The 19,342-nt window shown below is 44.1% G+C and overlaps 1 protein-coding gene across 3 annotated transcripts in view; it reads left to right on the top strand.

Annotated features, from left to right (window-relative positions):
• Positions 1 to 19,342, top strand: part of ZNF609 (zinc finger protein 609) — a 92,232-nt gene that overhangs the window by 12,735 nt on the left and 60,155 nt on the right. For 2 of the 3 annotated variants that reach the window (XM_055002420.1, XM_055002419.1), the window contains exon 2: positions 4,893 to 5,770. The exons of the other annotated variant lie outside the window; for it this stretch is intronic. In XM_055002420.1, coding sequence (XP_054858395.1) covers positions 5,027 to 5,770 — 744 coding nt within the window. In that variant the 5' untranslated portion in view covers positions 4,893 to 5,026. The remainder of the gene's footprint in view (positions 1 to 4,892; positions 5,771 to 19,342) is intronic. 3 annotated transcript variants of the gene reach the window in all.

The following is a 19,342-nucleotide window of genomic DNA, read 5'->3' as shown; positions in this document are numbered from 1 at the left end:
CTGGCTGGTTGGACCTTACCCTAGATGTGTTTCATTTATTAACTAGTAGAAAAGTGACAGATATAACTTGCTGCTATCCGCTTGCCCAGTTCTGCTTTTAGATATTTAGCCATTTGCTTCATTCTTGCTTGTCATTTTGCTGTGTGTTGCAACATTTTAGACTCTGTGTCTTAGCATGATTGAGAATATCTTCTCTTATTTGGGTGGTGAGAAGATGGGAGAGGTAAGAGCTCTAATGGTTCATTTTTGTTGTCTTTTATGGTCTTCCCTAGGATAGGGAAAAGCAGAGATTCCCCCTCCCTTCCACCCCCAGTGGATGACTCCTTGAATCAAAAGCAGTGAGTTAGGAAGCTCCTTTGTGCCGACTTCTCCGTCTCCTCTTCTGGCTGCCAGCTGGCTTTCATTCAACATTGTTTTCATCACTGGCGAGAGCGAGAGAGTGGGAGAGAAATACATTTCCAAAAGAAAGCTACAAAAAGACATGGGAGTCAGTTTTTAAAAAATCCAACCTAAACAAAGCAGCTGGAGAGAGAGCACTGCTCTGTAGCATGAAGAGCTAAGAGCGCTGCAGTTTCCTCTGCAAAGCAAGATGCATCCCCCTGAGTTTCTTTAGTCGTAAAAGGAAACAAAAAAGGATCCTGTGTTAGAGGTAGTGTATAGAGGAAAGCCGTGGGCTGGCTGCCAGCAAGAGAAGGCGGGAGGAGCAGCTGCTCAGCGTTTCCATGCTGGCCTCCGGAAAAGATGACTCCAAAGGGACTGGATGGGGTTAACAGAGCTCCCAAGCAGCAGTTCTAGTCTCCTTCTAGGCAGAAGTCTTGCTTGGTGGGGCAGACGTTGCTGCTCCTTGCTTGTCCTGTTCTGCTCCAGTTGTTGTGATTGTTCCTGACTTTATCTTCCCAAGGGCTGCCTAGAGCCAGAGGGCATGCTTGCAGTTTCGGACTGATCCCTGTAAAGCTGAGCAGTTATCTGAAATCCTTTCAGCTTTACCATGCTCTAGAGCAGCAGTTGCCTAGCCAGAGCAGATGCCTGGTGCAGGAGATTTTTCCACTATTCCTCAGTGCAGGCATTCCTGAAAGTTAATCAGGGTGAAAATTGCAGTCAGTCATGTCTGAAAGCAACCAGAGGCTAATCCCAGAGCTCTGCAGATTTGAACATACGGGAAGGAGACATTCTGTTTATATGCTGCCTAACTGCCAGTGGAATCGATTCACCTTTGAGTGTCAAATCATTCTTGATTAGGTTTTCTCTGCTTCGGCGTTTCACTGCAAAAGGTCAAAAGTAATGCAGGCTGTGTGGTTAGGCTTGGAGCAGCCGGCATGTGTTCAGGCACAAAGCGCTCGGCTTCTTGGCTGCAAGCTGATCTGTTTGCAGGGCTTTTTTAGCATTGCCTGATGAGATTTGTTAGTGGTATTTTGATAGGGGCTGCGAGTTCAAAGTGAACTCTCGGATGCGGTCTCTAATGAGGGGCTCCTTCTCAGAACGCAGACATGGTTTATAGAGGTTGTAGCCCTTAATGGAGCTGAATGATTTATGTCTGGCACTGCTTGTGTGCAGTGTTCCCAAGTGAGAAGCTGTCTTCCTTCAGTATTTCTGTTCCAGGATTTCTCTTAGAATTCCTTGTTGGCAGCTCTCCAGCTAGACAAGTGAATGCACATGCTTTCTGTTGTGTAATGGGTGGATTCTGTGTGGCAGGGTGGAAGTGGAGACGGATTTGTGCCCTGGGATTGGGTTTTTCCCACTCATGATTTTAATACCTTCCTGGTTTCCAGGTGCCTTTCTTTCTCTTCTCTAGTGTATGCTTTGGAAGGGCAGTGTGCCAGGAACCTGAAGGCTAAACAGGTTGTTTCAGCTATTTTCCTGAGTTTACCATGTAGGAACCTGGTTTGAATTTACTGCATGTCCCGGCATGCAGTGCTCAGTTAGTTATAATTTTTAACAGAGTTGTGTGCTAGGACTTGTAGTATAAAAAAGTTGAACCCTTGAATTTATTATGAAGTTGACTACGTGTAAGGTTTTTGTTTTTCTTAGGTCATCAGGTTGACTCATGCAGCTGGGCCATGGCATAATGCAAGTACGGTAAAGCAACATAAATTATGATTTTATAGGACTTGCCATCTGATGAACTATTTATTTTCTTGCCTATGGAGTCTGATACTAATTGTAGCCTGGATCAGACCCATTGGTCATTTAGTCCAGCATCCTGTTTTACAGCAACCTGTCACCTGCCCTGGAGGGCCAAACAGAGCATAGAGGTCAAGGCCCACCCCTGCTGTTGCCTCCCAGCACTGGCATTCAGAGATTTGTTGCTTCTGTAGATGTCTGCCTTCAGTCATCGTGGCTGGTATCCATTAATGGAATTCCATGAATCTGTCTAACCCCCTTTTAAAGCTATCTGTGCTCATGGCCATCACTATCTACCTTGTGAGCGTGATGTATATTACAGTAGTCCAAGAGTCTCCATCTTGTGTGCTACGTTCCTTTAGTTAAAGAGACGGATTGAAATATCTTTATGGTGGATTGAAATATCTTGATGTTTATGTGAATTGCTTTGTGTCCACATTTGACACTTGGAGTTCCTTTACGAAGTTTCATAAACAGGCTGCTGCCCCAAGGAGCTTGCCATTTTTACAGTGAGGGCGAACAGAGAGACAAATGGTAGCAAGGGATGAGTGTGCATAAATGTCATTGCATGTAAAAGGCATGGAGAATCAGAGAGTTAGTGATGAAATCAGAACTGAGAAATGTGCTTCATCAAGTAGCAATCATGCATTTCAAAATGAGCAGCATTGCAAGCTGCTCATAGGGTCAAATTAAAAACCACTTTTGTGACCTAAAATGCACACTTCAGTATTGGTACCTGGTTAAGATAGCTGAGCTGAGAAGTGGTAAACAAAGATTGACATGAACACCACATCTGAATGTCAGTCCAAGCCCTGTCTGTTGCCCAGTAGAATTTAGTCAGCTTTGAGATCGTGAAAGTATTGGCTCAGGGACCCCCCCCCCCCGCTCTCTTGGTTATATTTATGGCCAAGACCACTTTATTTATATATACGCACACAAGCAGTTGCTGAGGAATGATAGTAGAAGTAAATTTAAATACGGTTCTTAGAAGAGGCAGTCTACTAGCCCTGTAGGCTCGGGTCAGCCATTTGACCAGCTCTTGACAAATGTGGGTCAAGTACATTTAAAAAAAAAACATTCACAATGCAGTCTGAAGCACAGTTACATTCTAAGACCATTGATTTCAAAGCCCATTCCATTCAAAGCCCATTGATTGATTTCATAGCAGGGGTGAAGCTCTGCTTAAGATTTGTACTGTAAATTTATCAGAATAGCAGAAACCAATTATACTTTAAGCATGAGCAAGTGGTTGTATAAATGTGAATCACAAAAACAACAACCTCTTGGTTGTAGTTGTGATAAAGCGAAATGAAGTATCATTCATTATAGGGCTCTGACCTTCTTCCGTACTAGCCCATGGAAGGATGGGAGATTATCATTATTCTTCCTACTGGGATCATCAGTAATCTCTTTTAACAAGTTGGGCAGGCAGATCATTCCAGGAGAAGTAGGTAGCACTAAGGTGCTATGGCTTAGTGCTGGGTAGGGAAGAGACTGCAGCTTTTGAAGTCTGTTACTGACTCTGCACCTGGGTGTCACCTCCTGATTTTGCACTTTCTCTGCCATTAAGATGAGAAGTCAGTGTGGAGTTCAAAATGTTCATAATGACCTACGTCAGGCACAGGACAAGGTGGGTGGGTGGTATTCTGTATGGAATTGACAGAGAAAATAGCCTGGCTATCCCAGTCCACTATGTGAACGAATCCCTGGATATACAGACCGCTGCTTGTCTTTTGGGCTTTTGAAATCAGAGATTTTTTTTAAAGGAAAAGAGAAAGCACTGCTGGCTTTAAGTGTTCCCCATCAGTAAGGACACGGATCATCTGCCTCCACTGCTCAGTAGGGAGAAGCAGAGGACAATAACACAGAGGATCCATCGCAGCTGGAGGGGCAGCCAGCCATGGGTTTCACAGTAGTGTCTTGCTGCAGCCACCCTTGGCTGGGGCTTGGCTGGCTAAGGGGAATGCTATTTCACATGCTAATTACCTCTTGTAAATGTAATTGCCACATACTTATCTTGCGGGTTGACTTTGACTTGCTACTTCATAGCCTCCAGGGAAATATCCAGTATACAAGAGCCTTTGCAAGGATTGTGTTTTTGGTCTCTTAATAATCGGCGGGGATAATGCAGCGGGAACAGCTCTCGTCCATGGCTGCTGACGTATTTTGGTCTTCAAATGCAGTGTGTCTGCGCATCTCTGCTCTCTCTCTTTTTTTAAAGTTTTGTTTGCCGACAAACCATACATGCCAATTTGGGTTTTCTTGACTGGTCAGCCTTGAGGTGAGAATGCTTTATTTGTATGTGTTTAGTTTGAATTTGAACTTTGCTGTTTTAATTAAATCATGGAAACAAATCTGGTGTTCAGAGTGGTGCTGAACTCAAGCACATAATCCTCCCTATTTGTGGCCAAGTTAACCACTGGAGGAAATTGAAGCATAGGCCATGTGATGTTGGTAAAGGCAGTATGGATGCAAGCTTGGGGAGCAAGCATGTATGTTCTCAGCTGATCTGTGTGCATCTTTCTGAGTCTGAAGGCACAAGGTAATCATGTTGAAGTTAGGCAAGTCTAGTTCTGGTCAGTGCCTGGATTGGAGATTTCCTGGTGTGCCACCTTGAGTTCTACAGAAGAACAGTGAGAGATCAATATAAATAAATGATGTTTGTGTTTGCATGGGAATACATTCACTCTCTGTGTTATACACTCCATTCTTGGATGCAGATTTCCACATAACCATGGTGTAACCTCTGTTGTTCTTGCTGTCCATTTCAGCAATGATGCTGTCACCTGGGCACGCCATGACTGCTGGAGGCTTGAGAACATAGCTGAAGCTGCTACTTCATACCCAGAAAGTCTGAGGGAGCAGAAAAGAGCCTTGAACCTTGAGGTGGGTCGTTAACTCTAAGATGTCCTTGAGCAGTGGAGCTTCCGGAGGGAAAGGAGTAGATGCGAACCCAGTTGAGACATATGACAGTGGGGATGAGTGGGACATTGGAGTAGGGAATCTGATTATCGACCTGGACGCGGATTTGGAGAAGGACCAGCAGAAACTGGAAATGTCGGGCTCCAAGGAGGTGGGGCTTCCAGCACCGAATGCTGTGGCCACGCTGCCGGAGAACATCAAGTTTGTAACCCCAGTACCAGGCCCACAGAGCAAGGAAGGCAAGTCCAAATCCAAGCGGAGCAAGAGCAGCAAGGACAGTAGCAAGGCTGCTCCCGGATCCTCTCTGTTCACTGCGGCTGAAGGGACCAGTGGCAAGAAGGAGGTTCAGGGGCGCCCTGGGGATGGTGTGAACTCTGGCAGCCTGGTGGCTGCCGTCGGCCCAAAGGGCACGGAGAAATCGGCCAAGGCATCTCGCGGTGTGGCTGGTTCAAAGAAGGACAAGGAGGGGAGCTCATCCAAGAGTAAGAAGGAAAGGAGTGAGGGTGCGGGTGCTCCAGCAGAGAAGGAGCCTGGTGTACTCCAGCCTCTTGCATTGGCTGTCAGGGTTGGGCAGTATGATGGGGGCCAAGGATCGGAACCTGCTGCCGAGCAGCTTGGGAGTATAGCTATTGACACGGGATCGGCGCTCAATCCTTTGGGAGTTAAATCGGAGCTGGAAGATGGCGACAGCGAGTGCCGGCAGCTCAAGAAAGTCAAATCAGAGAAGGTAAGATGTGGTCTGGTGGTGGCCTAGGTCGGGTGGTGCTGGAAATGAGGATGGTGCTGGGAGATTCAACCTCAGGGTTGTGCCTTGTTGTGAGTGGGCAGATGCATTGCTCCGTAACCTGTGATTGGTTTGTTGTTGGCCAGCAGCAGAAAATAAAGGCCAATTCTTGCAATGTCACTGGGACTAGGTTGGTAGAAGGACTGGTGGAAAAGAACATTTTCAGGATATGCTGCAAAATCCGTGTTGGAAAATGGCTGGAAGGTGGTATGGTTTTCATCCTTTTGAAAACCAGCAACGTGTCCTGCAGGGCTTTTGTCTGTTAGCAGCAGATTGGCCTAGAGTGCAAAATATATAAGATGCAACACCTCCGGTGTTAGTTTTCCGTTCTCTATTGTGAGACCTTGTTCATCCTAGCTGATGAGCACCATTTTTGTTTGTTTTATTTTTGATACCATGCCCATCCAGTTCTTCTCTTTTGGTGTGTTCTCTTTCATTGCATGCTCAGGAGCTGCCAAATGGTACCTCATATTTCGGGCTTCAGAAATCAATAGATTTCTTAGATGGGTGTTACTTCTGCAGTAAAAAACTGTATGGAACACACTTGGGATGACTCCTTTGACACACGTTCATGTCGGTGATCTATGATTGGCCCAATGCCCACAGTATGCACACGGAAAAATAAACAAGGACATTAAATGCATTTAAAACATGTCCCCATGTACAAAGGCCCTTTGTTAAGTGGAGATTTTTATCCATGTAGGAAAATTTGGTATCAAGTGGTTTAGAAGCACTTTCTGTTCATACTAGAAAGAATAGATCGCCGTTCTTTGTCACACTGCAAATAACATTTGAACTCCTCTTCAGTCACTGTCCTAAAGGTCTTGCATGATACTACTTTTATTTTCATAGTTAATATTGAATTTGCCTCTTTGGGTTTTTGTTTTAGTTGGATCTGCCAGCCATGTGATTATTTTTTTTTACCAAAAGGGGAAGAAATCTTTCTTGACCTGCATCCAGTAGTCTTGGCCATCCTAGCCACTTCTCTTGGAAAATGTGGTGGAATAGTCTAGCTTTCACTTGTTCTGGTTCAGCTGGATTGTGGCCACAGACTGCTGGACAACAGCTGGAGGAATGGGCCTGTGGCTGAGGGTTGACTTGGCTTATTGCTGGGATGTGTCCAGGATTTGGGAGAGCATCTAGGGACAGGTGGACTTGATCTGATGAAGTCCAAAACTTGGTGGAACCTTTGTATACTTAAGAAGGAACTGGTGACCGGTGGGGTACAGCCACAAACTTCGTTCTGCTTTAGGATTGTTCTGGGAAAGTGACATGTGCCTATAGAACGGAAAATCTAGGACTTGAGCTTTACAGTATTTGGAATGGAATCTGGCAGGGTTTTTGATTACTTGCTTTCAAGCTATGGAGTGATCTTGAGGCCTTGCTTATGCTTGTAGAAAGCTATTCAGTTATCTTTCTCCGAAGTGCTGTCAAGATTCATAACTTTCGTAACATGGAATTTGAAGGCAAGGGAAGTTTGCAAAATAGAGCTGTACTCTGGTTTTAAGTGCTGTAGAAGCCTGTTCATAATTAATAACAAAAATCTCTGCATTTCCAGGGTACTGGTGTAAGTGTAGATAGAGTACATAAGGAAGCTCATTCTCCTGCCTCTTTCCATTCTGTGGGCGGTGACACTTTGGCCTGTGTAGCACTTAAGTGGATAACATACACAGCAGTGTATATAGAATGGGATTGTGGCAGTGTCGATGGTGTTCAAAATAACAGATGAAAAAGGTCTTTCTTTACTTGAACTTTCTGTCTTCTTTATTGTCCTATATCAGAACCGATCTTAAACTGTTTCCTTTCTGTCATATGTTAAGTTAGGGCTTCCCTTGCGTTTGCATTAAAGTGTACTGTGCATTACCTATAGAAACAGCAACTACGGTGCTGCTTCCCTCTTTCTTTCTCCAACCATCCAACTAGTGTGTACAGATAAAAATAGTCCCCACAAATGAACAGTATGAGGCATCTAGACTCTAGATCCTGATCCAGCTTCTGGAACAAATCTTCAGGCTGGATAATGATTTGCTGGCACCCAATAATCTTTCTTTTGCAGTGACAAAATGGTACTATAGCAAACCCCTGCGTGTAAGGTAGATAAAATTCTATATTCCTGTATATCTTTGAAGAATGGGAGCAAAGCAAAGTATAAGACAGTCATAAGAAGGATGGGAGCCTTGGCAGGAGTGCCTCTTGAGGGAGAGCTGAGGTGGTGGAGCCGTGAGCCACCTTCTTCAGGGATGGTATGGGGGAGCAACAAATGTGGCACCTTGGTGCTAGGGCAGTTTCTGAAGTCTGTGATCCCTCCCTCCTTGCTCAGCCAGCCAGCCAGCCAGCTAGCCACCAGCTCAGGCAGGATCCTTGCCAACAGCCGGCACTGTGTGATCACTCTGCCCTGCTTTCCACTGAGGAATGCCAGGCAGCTGCCATAATAGTGAAGGCGGGAGCAGCAGCACTGCCCACTCCTACTGGGAACTGACTTTGTAGCCAAGCAAATGAGAACCAAACCAAAATCTTGGCAATGCCTATTGACAGCATCCATGCTGTTCTTTCTCCACCCCTTCCCCCCTGCAGTGGCCTTAGTGGTGAGGCCAAGTATGCACTGCCCCCAGTGTATTGCTGCCTGAGTGAATAGTAGCAATTTTTAAAACTCAGGTTTTAAAAATATTCCAATTTTTTCCGTCTAAGAGTAGCTGGATTAAAGTTTAATATGAACACATGCTTGTTAAAGCTATGACGGGCTCTGAAGGCTGAATCAGTGGTTCTCTATCAAATATACTTGAGGTAAAGACTGCTTTTCTGTGTGAATACAGAACCGTGATGAAAAAATATCTTTTTCTGGTCAAACTTTAAAAAACAAACAAACATGAGTAGAGTAGCTAATAGTCGATGACCTCTTGTTGCCACTCCAGTATCAAGCCCATTACAATACAAGGACCAGGGACTAGCTAGTCATTACAGGTAGTAGAATCCTTGAGGAAGTGCCGGACTATGGTTCGTGCCCTCTTCCCACCTAGGTGATGAGGTAAAGTCCTGTTTTTACACTACCTAACTGCTGTTTGCTCGATTCAGCATATGTACAAGACTTATTTTCTAGTCATTTTATGAAAATTAAGTGCTCCGCCCAGTATCTGTCGACCCTTGATTGAGAAAAGTTCTGGAATCATAGCTGTCTGTAACACAGACATATGCAAAGATGCAGAGGGCCCCAGGGTATAGTTGGAAGGCAAGTGATACAACAACTAGGCAGAAGATCAGCAGTACATGCCTGGTCAGCAGCTAGATGGGAAATCTCCTAGGGACAATCTGTACAGAAAAAAGATGGGGTGCACAGTACATAATAAATAAAAACTACAGTAAGCAAGTTTTTGTATGGCTAAGCTATTATTGTTAGCTAATTTTTTTTAAAAAAAAATAAGGACTCCCTAGAGAGGTTGGGGTGCTATTGTAAATGTAAAACATTAATGTTTTAAGGTTATTTAATGTAATAAAACGTGTGGTGTTTTATGTGTGTTTATTTAAAATATCCCTTATGCACTGCAGCCTGACACACACCAGCAACAAAGTTGCTCATTTAGATACGTGTGTAAAAATTTTGTAAAATTAGTAAACATCAGTAAAATTATGAAATGTATGTATTGCTGGATAATATAATTTGTCTAATTGCACAAATTAATGTATTTTAGAGTGAAATTGAATAATTAGTGTGGATAATTATTTGATATATGAAGTACCAATGGGTAATACAATTTAAATCATTGCTTTAGGTTGGCCTCCCCCTCCCCTGGTTATTTAAATTGGTCTACCCTGATTGCTTTATTTATTCCCTCATCCAAGGAAACAAAGCTGTGGCAGCTACACTGAAACCTCTCCCCCCCCCCTCCCCATCTTGAAGAAGGACTAAAGGCTGAGAGCCACAGGTGCAGTTGCTGCAGTGCTGCCTGGTGCACCGTCATGCCAGGGAATTACTGGAGGGCAGACAGGTGCATTTTGTTGCTTGACAGCTCACCAGGGAATAATTGCTGCTACTCTGAGGTGCGTAAGCAGCTGCAGCATTTCATGGATCAAAGAAGGAGCCATTTACTGAGGAAAGTTGTTTGTCAGGTCAGTGGAATGATTTTAGCGCACAGGAGTTTGAGCATCTCCTGCATTTGTCCAAGCATGCAAGCAAGTCAGTGTCCATTTGCACTCCCCAAAAACTCAGGCTTCAGGGCATTTGCTCAGGCTTCAAGGCTAGAGGTGCTTGTGAGAAGTGTTGAAGGAGGAACAGAGCTTATGTTCAAGACTACCTTTCTAGTTGTGCCCTTATGTGGTTATATATTATGCATAAAAACTCCCAAAGAAAACAATTTGTGTTGCTTTTATGATGTAGGGACAAATGATGCTTGTACTAAACACACGCGCCTCATGCAATAAGTTTAGGAAGCAGCGCTGCCTTCATGGACCCTAGGCTTGGGTTACTGTTTCAGGGTTATTTCCTATTTGCAATGCTGTGCAGATTTCTTGCTTTGTCTTGGAGAATGCCCACTTGCTTTCCTAAGCCAGTGCCGGAAGTCATTGGGGGAGATCTGCCTCCCCAGGAGAGCATTCCAGAACTGCTGCTGTGTCTCTGTTCCTTCTGTTCGAATAAGCTGCCTGGGAGCTGCTGACAGGGCTGCCTTTGGGGGACTTGCAAACCAGAGAGAGTGCTTCCTTCCCATCCTCTGACCTACAGCACAGGGCCTTCTTTTGTAGGAACAAGGCAAGATCATGGCACACAGCCAACATGTCAAGAGTCACAAAGGCGGAAATTGGACTTCCTTGCTTAAACCAATGACATTCAGCTCCCAAAGAGAGAAGTGTGTGTGTGCGTGCAGTCACACATGTTGCTACTTAATTGCTAGTTTTGACTGCAGTTGCCTCTGGAGGTTGGTTAAAATGGAGGACAATTAAGAAATGCCTTCCTTTTTCTTTTCAGGATCCCACTTGTGTGAGTAGGAGGGGGCTGGCAGTGTGAATCAGTGTGGGAAACCTATTTCTGTTTTGTATCCAGTTCAGCTGTTGCCAGCCTGTCCCTCTAGTGAGTAGTGCTATTTCTTTTCAGCCTCAAGAAGAACCTTTCAACCCTGCTCAGTAATACCCATTCCTCTCCTATGACTTGAGATGCAGTTTCTTTCAAAGGTAGCTTGAGATCCCTCTGTGCAAAATAGCATCACTTGTCTCGTTTATGTTTTCCGGACTACTTAATCTGATTCTGTGCCCATCTGCATCTTGCCTTTTAAAGATGTTGCCTTGATGATCTAAAGCGTCTAAATACCCTAGCAGTCATTAAGGCAGATGGCTTTTGTTCTCCTCCTCCTCTTTTATCCCCCCTCCAACTCCCGCTTGCCAGTAGAGGTGGAAAGGAAGAGCTTGGTACGTCAGTAGATGGAAGGGGAAATTTGTGACCTTTCCCCAATCTGGGAAATGGGCCAGTACCAGGATCACAGTTGGGTTGGCAGCAGAACTAGAGAATTTGTAAAAGCTAGCTGGTGCAGCTGAAAGGCTCTGGCAAGCGATTAGGTTTCTGAGCAGGAAGGCAATAGGAGGAAAATGACACAGGCAGCTCTGCTTGAAGAGAGTGTTGCTCTGCTGTTCTTATACAGGGAGCCTTTGTTTTCTGATTGGGCCATGTTTAGTTCCATGATAGCAGATTTCTGGAGAAGGTTCCATTAAACGCAGTGCCAGTGAAGATATAGAGACATTTTGGCCTTGGGAAAAACTGTATCTGCTCACTTGGACAAGCATCTGAACCTAGTGCCTGACTGGTAAAGGAGTCCTAGATGTGCCTTTTGGTTGTATAGGATGGAGGCTGAGGAATTCTTGAGAGTGATCATCCACTTCTCCTAGATTTGCTTCCTACACTATTCCTCCACCCTTGCTTTGCTGGCTATCTCTTCTCTTGCAACTGTAGAACACCAAGGCTGAAAAGGGGAGAAAGGGGCTGCCATGCATTTAGTGCAAAAGAAATTCATTGCTTCTCCCATTGTGGTTCCAGAACTTCTTAGCAAGGGGGAAGGTAACCCACACTGGGTTCATTTTGTATACATAGGGAGAGTTTTGTCTTTCAGCATGGAAGGAGGCTGTTAATGTGGAAGGCAGAAAGAGAGAGCTGCCTGTACAACCCTGTAAAAACCTTCAGGGCGGTATCTTTTAACATTTAAGAGACGATTGCTCTTCAAAGGTAAAAAGGGAAAGAAGACAGCCCAGGCAGCTTTATCCTCAAAGCTTAGGTCATTCTCTGGCGACAATCCTTACTTATCATAAGTGGCCAGATAATGGGTGAATGGCAAGCCACACACACCTTCTCTTGGAGGAGATGTTCTGCCATTATGCAGGGATTTGTAATATACAGTTCATTGTTTGTGTGACACAGAAGGATAAGGTGAGACTTAAAAGGTTCGGTTGCATATTTGGAGGACATTCTTATGACTAGAAAGCAGCATGTGTAGGCTTTGCCCCTGGTGTGCAGATGGAGAATCTTGTTCTTTAAGCCAGGTTGTTTCTTAGTAAGGAGCCATGTTCCTGCCTTCCCATTTTATTCCTATGTAGTGATTTCTGGTGGACCCTATTGCTTGGGAGGTCATTTGTGTTTTTGCCCCCAGTTGGCTGACTTGAAAGCAAAGAGGGCTACACCTATCAGGTTATGTGGAAGCAGAGTCCTAAAGGTATTGCAACAAAAAGGCTTAAAGAGGGAAAGTAAGGCCAGGTGTCCTTGGCTGGTGTGTGGGCCTATTTATATGCATATCTTTGAGTAGCTAGGGTGTATATGCTGAGTGAGCACATGAGTGTCATATCTCTGCCACCTCAGGTGCCTCCTGGTGCAACCTGCAAATTACTTTGCTGCCAGTGGCACAAGGAACTGTACCAGAAACGTTACGACTTTCATACTTGTATTCCACTTGGGGTTGCACCACGTACAGTGATGGACCTGGGTGTGGGAAATGCTTGAGACAAAGCTTGATTTTTAAGCTGAAGAATTGAATAACACTATCTGCATTTGATGAGTAAAATACAGGCATGATCTGGTGTCAACTTAAACCTAGACTCAGAAAGGCAATACAAATATTTCTTGTGTGATTAAGCAGATTTTGCAAGGGTTCCAGAAGAAAAAGTACCAAGTAATTCTGAGCTGTTTTAGAGTAGTACTTTTTAGGTAGGTTTGGAGTGAGAATGTGGCTAAGACATACAGTTTGTTAAATATATAGTCAAGCCTTTACATGGGATGGGTCTGGACATTATATCAAGATAGAGAAAAGATGAGTGCAAACTCAAGAAAGATCTGTGTGTGCAGATCCAAATCTAGGTAGTTTAAACCTGACCCTGAGCATATCTGCTGGAAAGTAAATCCAATGGAAATAATTGAAATAATTGCAGTCAAGAAGATAGATACACTTACCAGCCTTCCAAAGAACGTATAGAAATCTGCTGTAAGTTGCCTTAAGGGTCCTGATTATCATGTAAATGTGAAAACTAAAGTATTCAGTCACATGTCTAATTTTGTACCATTTGTGCCAGTTTTATTTTCTGATTATAGAGTTAAGAATGCCATGGATTCAGCCTATGACTTTTGTCCATTCAAAGACCTTGCCAAGGCCCTTCTGTTTCTACTGCTTTATGCTCTTTGTTCTAGGCTAAATCAGAGTGCTCAACCTAGGAACTACCCAGCCTTTGAAACTTGCAAAGGTCCGCTTAGTCTCTCTTCCAATTACCATTAAATGTATCCTATTCTTAGCTGTCTGCTTAATATACTCAAATCCTTCTCTGTGATTATTGCCCAGCCTTCCTCAGGCATTCTCCCACTTACGAACCAAGCAGATCCAGAGATGCTTAGCTTTGTTAAGGATGCTATATCATACATTTCTTGGACAGGAACTGCATTTACTTTTTTGCTGACTGTCCCTTTAATGACAAAGTCTGAACAACAGCAACAGCTCGCCTGAACCACATAGCACGTGGTTGGGTTCTGCTGTTCTTTGTTCAGGGGATCATCCCTTCACATCTGTTCAGCAGATGGAAGTTGTTTGCTTCAGAATGAACTAGCTGTCTTGTTTGTAACAGGCCTCCTTTCACAGGTAAGATGACTCAGGTGGGGAAGGTCCTGGCAAGGTGTGTAAATTGCTGCAATGTGCCTCCAGTGTAGGGTGGAGCAAAACAGGGTCTCTCCTTGAAATTACAGCAAGGAAAAATATTTTTATTTGGAGCATATGTTGTACCCCTTGGGTACAAGATCATGGGAAAAACTCTACTAAAATGCTTTCTGCGTGTCAGTTGTCAGTTGCTTTAAATTCCTCAGTGTTCTCAGTCTGGAAATGCTGTGGGCTTTATTTGCTTTTGCAGCCAGAGTGCAGGGGCCTTCCTGTACAGCTGAGCTATGTGTTTGCAAACGCGCCCCCCCCCCCCACACACACACATTCTGCCAAGTAAATCTGCATGAGGGAGAAAGGGCAAGGAAGCTTAGTGAGTGTCAGGGTTACATGGCAAAGACCCAGCAATTACCTTGAGAAAACCAGAAGCTGAGCTAGGAACATTCTTGTTGAAGGCCTAAAAAGCTCCATTTTGAAGTCTGAAAGGATCCCTGAGGGAGAGGATGGGCAGGGAGCCAGTCGCCTCTTTGAGGTGGTAGAAAACTCGTAAATAAGAGCTGGCATGTGGGCCAGCAAACTCTTTTCTCCTCTCTGGGGAGACAGGCTGATCTGGAGAATAAGTTTGGAGGGTTTAGAGCACTGTTTGCTGTTCTTGTGTTTTCTAGCAGGAAGACCTTCTTCTTGGAAGAAGAAAGCATTTATGTATCCAGTATTTATGGCCCCTTCAGAAGTGGCTATTAATCTTATATGCTGTTCAGGTTTCTTGGGTGTGTGTGTGTGTGTGTGTGTGTGTGTGTGTGTGTGTGTGTGTGTGTGTGTGTGTGTGTGTGAGAGAGAGAGAGAGAGAGAGAGAGAGCGAGAGAGCGAGAGAGAGAGAGAGAGAGAGAGAGCGAGAGAGAGCGCTTCAGAAATCTGGACTTTTCCATCTTGATGAGACCAGGAAAAATTATAGCACTTAATTAAAAACCTAGTCTCTTTCTCAGTAATCCTGCTGCGGATGCAGTGTTTCTCCAGAATGTTCTGATTGGATGCTGAGACATAGGGAAACTAATATGTAGATGTAGATATTTATCACAGACTTTTATGGGCTATGATGGGAGGACCATTTTTGCCTGAGCTTTGACCAAGATGCTGACAGAAGCATTCAAGGTGTGTTTCCAACTTGAATGGTGGTGTATTCTGGGCTTACCTTTCGCCTAGAGTGATACCATCAGTGTACACCATATGGTGATTACAAGAGGATATAGTAACTAATGAAACACTGCCCTTATGATGATCAAGTTCTCCAGCCATCCTACATAACATCTATTTTGCATCATGTTCTAGCTGCCAGCTGTTGGCAGTCTTGTGGTTGAAGCAATTGCTGTGGTGTCCAGAGATGCTTCTCAGCCCTTTGGCTGTCTCTTGGCATTCAGAAAATAGCCCTTGTAGTAGAGTAATAGGTAAATAGTGTGGGAATTCAATAAGGACCTCCTTAGCAGTTGTTTTTGCATAGGTCTCATAGGCTATGCTTCTAATCTACCTTGAGTCCCAGTGAGAAAGCTGGACTATAAATAACATGAGTCAATAAAAAACATAAAAAAATTACTGGGGCTGTTAGAGCATGAAAATGTTTTCCCTCAGTACAGTGCCATAGAGTAGATGACCTTCAGATTCCCCTCCATCCTAAAAGCTCTTTGCCTCTCTTTAAAAGGTAAAGCTAGTCCCCTGTGCAAATACTGAGTCATTACTGACCCATGGGGGGACATCGCATCACGACGTTTTCTTGGCAGACTTTTTACGGGGTGGTTTGCCATTGCCTTCTCCAGTCATCTGTACTTTACCCCATGAAACTGGGTACTCATTTTACCGACCTTGGAAGGATGGAAGGTTGAGTCAACCTTGAGCTGGCTACTTGAACCCGGCTTCCACCAGGATCGAACTCAGGTCGTGAGCAGAGCTTGGGCTGTGGTACTGCAGCTTACCACTCTGTGCCACGGAGCTCTCCCCCCCCCCTTTTTTTTGCCTCTCTTACCTTCTTCAATAAGCTACAGGCACACTTTACCTGGCTGAGTTACTGTTTTTGCTTTTGAGTGTTAGTGAAGCGAGCTCCAGAATATGAGAGAGCCTGTTTATTTGCACCAACGCCTGCAAACACTGGCAGTTGGTTATCACTGTTTAGATGGCAGTTGAGGCATTATCACTGTGCCGGAGGTGGTTTTGAACCCACAAAAGGGTTTATGGAAGCTTGGCTTTATATCCTACAATTGACAAATAGCTATGGAGACCTCTCTTTCCATTATACTTACTGTTTGGGAGACAAACAAGCTTCCCATTCTTGTTTCAGCAGTTCTTTGTTGACACATCCTATGTACTGCTTTGAAAATGTTGATTAAGACTTTGCCAATTAAGCAATTGTAGAGGATAGCACGGGCAGACTTTTGCACATGTAGGTAACTCTGATTTTCTTGTCCTTTACCTCATCCAAATGAACCGCATGCAAGATTTTCTGACAAAGCTGTATTTGTTTACTACAGGCACAAACATGGCTTCCTGGTCATGCTCATGTGCTCTCTTCCCTCATGTAAGGAGCACAATTTAAAGTTTCCTCGTTCAGGAAGACTCCGGTCAAATGCTGGTTCTCCATGATAGATGAATGCAAGCGTGAAGGCAGATTAGAGTTCATTTCTGCCCCACAAAATGGAAAAAAAAATTTCATAGGGAGGAAACCAACTCTAGTGCCTACATTGAAACATTGTGGAAGACTGGGATTTGGTTGAAGGCTTCCCAAAGCAGAAAACTTTCAGTCATGCTCTGTGTATGAGGGGAGGAGGAGGGGATTATGCAGGCATGGCAAACAAGCCATGTTCATGCCCATCATGAACACAGGATTGTTGCAACATCTGAATGCAGCCTAGCCCTGTGGCAGGATGTATTCCTATGCCAACAGTGTGTCCTATCTTTCTAGCTTCCCCTCCCCCTCCCAAGCAATAATGGCTTTGTCATTCAAGTTATTGAGATTGCAGGGGCACATTTTTCTAGGAGTTCATGTCAGAAAACACAATCAAATTGAACGGCACTAATCAGCGAGATGTTCAAATGGCTGCTTGAATACAGTTGACTGCTGCAGGGTTCTTAAAATCCATCGCTGCTCACAATTGGTGAGTAGCTTTTGAATTCATGTTAGTGGGAATTTGAGGGTGAGACTATCCCTGGCTTCTTCCGTAATGGCTAAAGAAAGTGGGGGCAACCAAGTACAATTGGGGCGGGGGGGAAGAGATGGAATGAAAAGGTGGAAAATGGAATATGCCACCCTGCCATGAAATGGTGTCTCTTTTCCTGGCAGTGCCACATTCTTCTGCTTCTGTTACCTGTAGTATGTTAGCACTGGTGACGGGAGAGTGAATCACAACAGTGCCATTGCAAGGAGCATCAGTTGCTTGGCAGTTGACCCCTGCAGCATCCCACATCCCTGAGATGTGTGATTATGTACGAAGATGTGCACATAGCGTAATCCTCATGAGTATACAATCCTGACACCACTGGTATTTCTGTTGGATTGATGTTTGAAATGAGGTGATGCCAAAATATAAAACCCAAACGATCAGAAAATTCTCAGTGCTTGCTCTGCCGCTTCATGTTTATAGCATTTTCTTGACATGTTGTTAATACCGGAGTCTGAAAAATTAGTGTGTAAAAGGTCCTTCAGTGCCTCTGTGGATTGTTACAAGAGCAGTGGCTGTTCTGGGGGCGAGCGGCTCCTGTCAGGTCTGTTCTAGGAAATGGTGTGCACGTGTGGAGTGGAATAAGCATGCTCTTTGTGTGAGATCTGCTGGGAAAACCAGCTGGAGTAGAGCAGGAAAGGTTAGTGTAGCTGCTGTTGGATGTGCTTGTTCTGGGGCCAAGAATTTCTAGAAGCAAATTGATCTGTACTGGAATTGGACTATAATGGCATTTTAACGAAGGATTTATGATTATTGGCAGAAGGCTTCTTAAGTGCCCAGTGGAGCTTTCAACAGCTGGTTCCTTGCTAATGGGGGAAATTATTTGTTTTTCCTAGAATGAAATTCAAATCTCAGGTTAGAATGATTCCTTAGAATTTTTTTCTCCTGTTTCTCAGTTGGAATCTTGCCATGTTTGTTTTTAGAAATATTATGTGAGTGATTGGGGTGGGGTGATGGCAGATAGAGTCTGCATCATTTCCTGTTTTAATCTCAGATTTCTGAATTCACCATTGTTCTTCTAATGCGCATTTTCAATATTTATGTAGAACATACATTCTGTTCTTTTGGATTTCAGAATTCCCAAACATTCTGTTCTTCTAGATTTCAGAATTCCCAAAGTTTCAATGGTATTTTTAAAAGAAAAAAGTCGTTTTATTCAGATAAAATTAAATTGACAAGCACACAAGGTCAGCATTATCTTATAGGCTGTTCTTCCTTAATGTTGAAAATCAAAGAGTGGGTTTTTCATCCATTTCAAGCTAGAGATCAAAGCTAGCTTCTTCACTGCAGCATGGGCATCTAATATTCCAACAGGTACACGTGGCTGTAGAAGAATAAGTAGAGAACCCAGGTAGATGATCTCACATCAGGAACTTGTTTTCTGGTAGCAAAATCAAAAAGAGTCCAGTAGCACCTTTAAGACTAACCAATTTTATTATAGCATAAGCTTTCGAGAATCAAGTTCTCTTCGTCAGATGCCTGATCAAAACTGGGCAGATACAGAAGAGGAGGGGGAAAGAGAGAGAAAAAAGGGAGGGGGCATAAATCACAAGAAGGCAGAATGCAATTAGCATGGAGGCTATCAAAACATTCCTTTGCTTGGAAATGTAAACATTTCCTTTTGGTGTGCAGTCAGTTTGTAGCAGTGAAGGTATCCAATTCCTATGTAGTATAAGCCTTCGATGACCACAGCTCTCCCTGCCAGCTGCATCTGACAAAGAGAACTGTGGTCCCCGAAAGCCCACACCAGGCGTCACTGGGCTCCCCCAGATCACGCCTCTGTAAAGAGAATCTGTTACCTGTGGTAATGTGATAACCATTCATAGTCTCTATTCAGTCCCCGCTTGACAGAGTCAAATTTGCATATGAATTCCAATTCAGCAGCCTCCCGTTGGATTTTGTTTTTGAAAGGTTTCTGTTGAACCACAGCGACCTTTAAGTCTTTGGTGGAATGTCCTGGTAGATTGAAGTGTTCTCCCACTGGTTTCTGGACGTTTCCATTTCTAATGTCAGATTTGTGTCCATTTATTCTTTTGCGTAGAGGTTGGCTGGTTTGTCCAATGTACAGAGCAGAGGGACATTGTTGGCACATGAGGGCATATATCAGGTTGGAGGATGAGCAGCTGTAAGAGCCAGAGACAGTGTAGTTGATGCCATTGGGTCCTGTAATTGTATTCCCTGGGTAGATATAGGGGCAGAGCTGGCAT

The sequence above is a fragment of the Eublepharis macularius genome, chromosome 18, assembly GCF_028583425.1.
Source record: "Eublepharis macularius isolate TG4126 chromosome 18, MPM_Emac_v1.0, whole genome shotgun sequence".
Lineage (NCBI taxonomy): Eukaryota > Metazoa > Chordata > Lepidosauria > Squamata > Eublepharidae > Eublepharis > Eublepharis macularius.
Note: the sequence above shows the minus strand (reverse complement) of the source record. Positions and strands in the feature narration are given on the sequence as shown.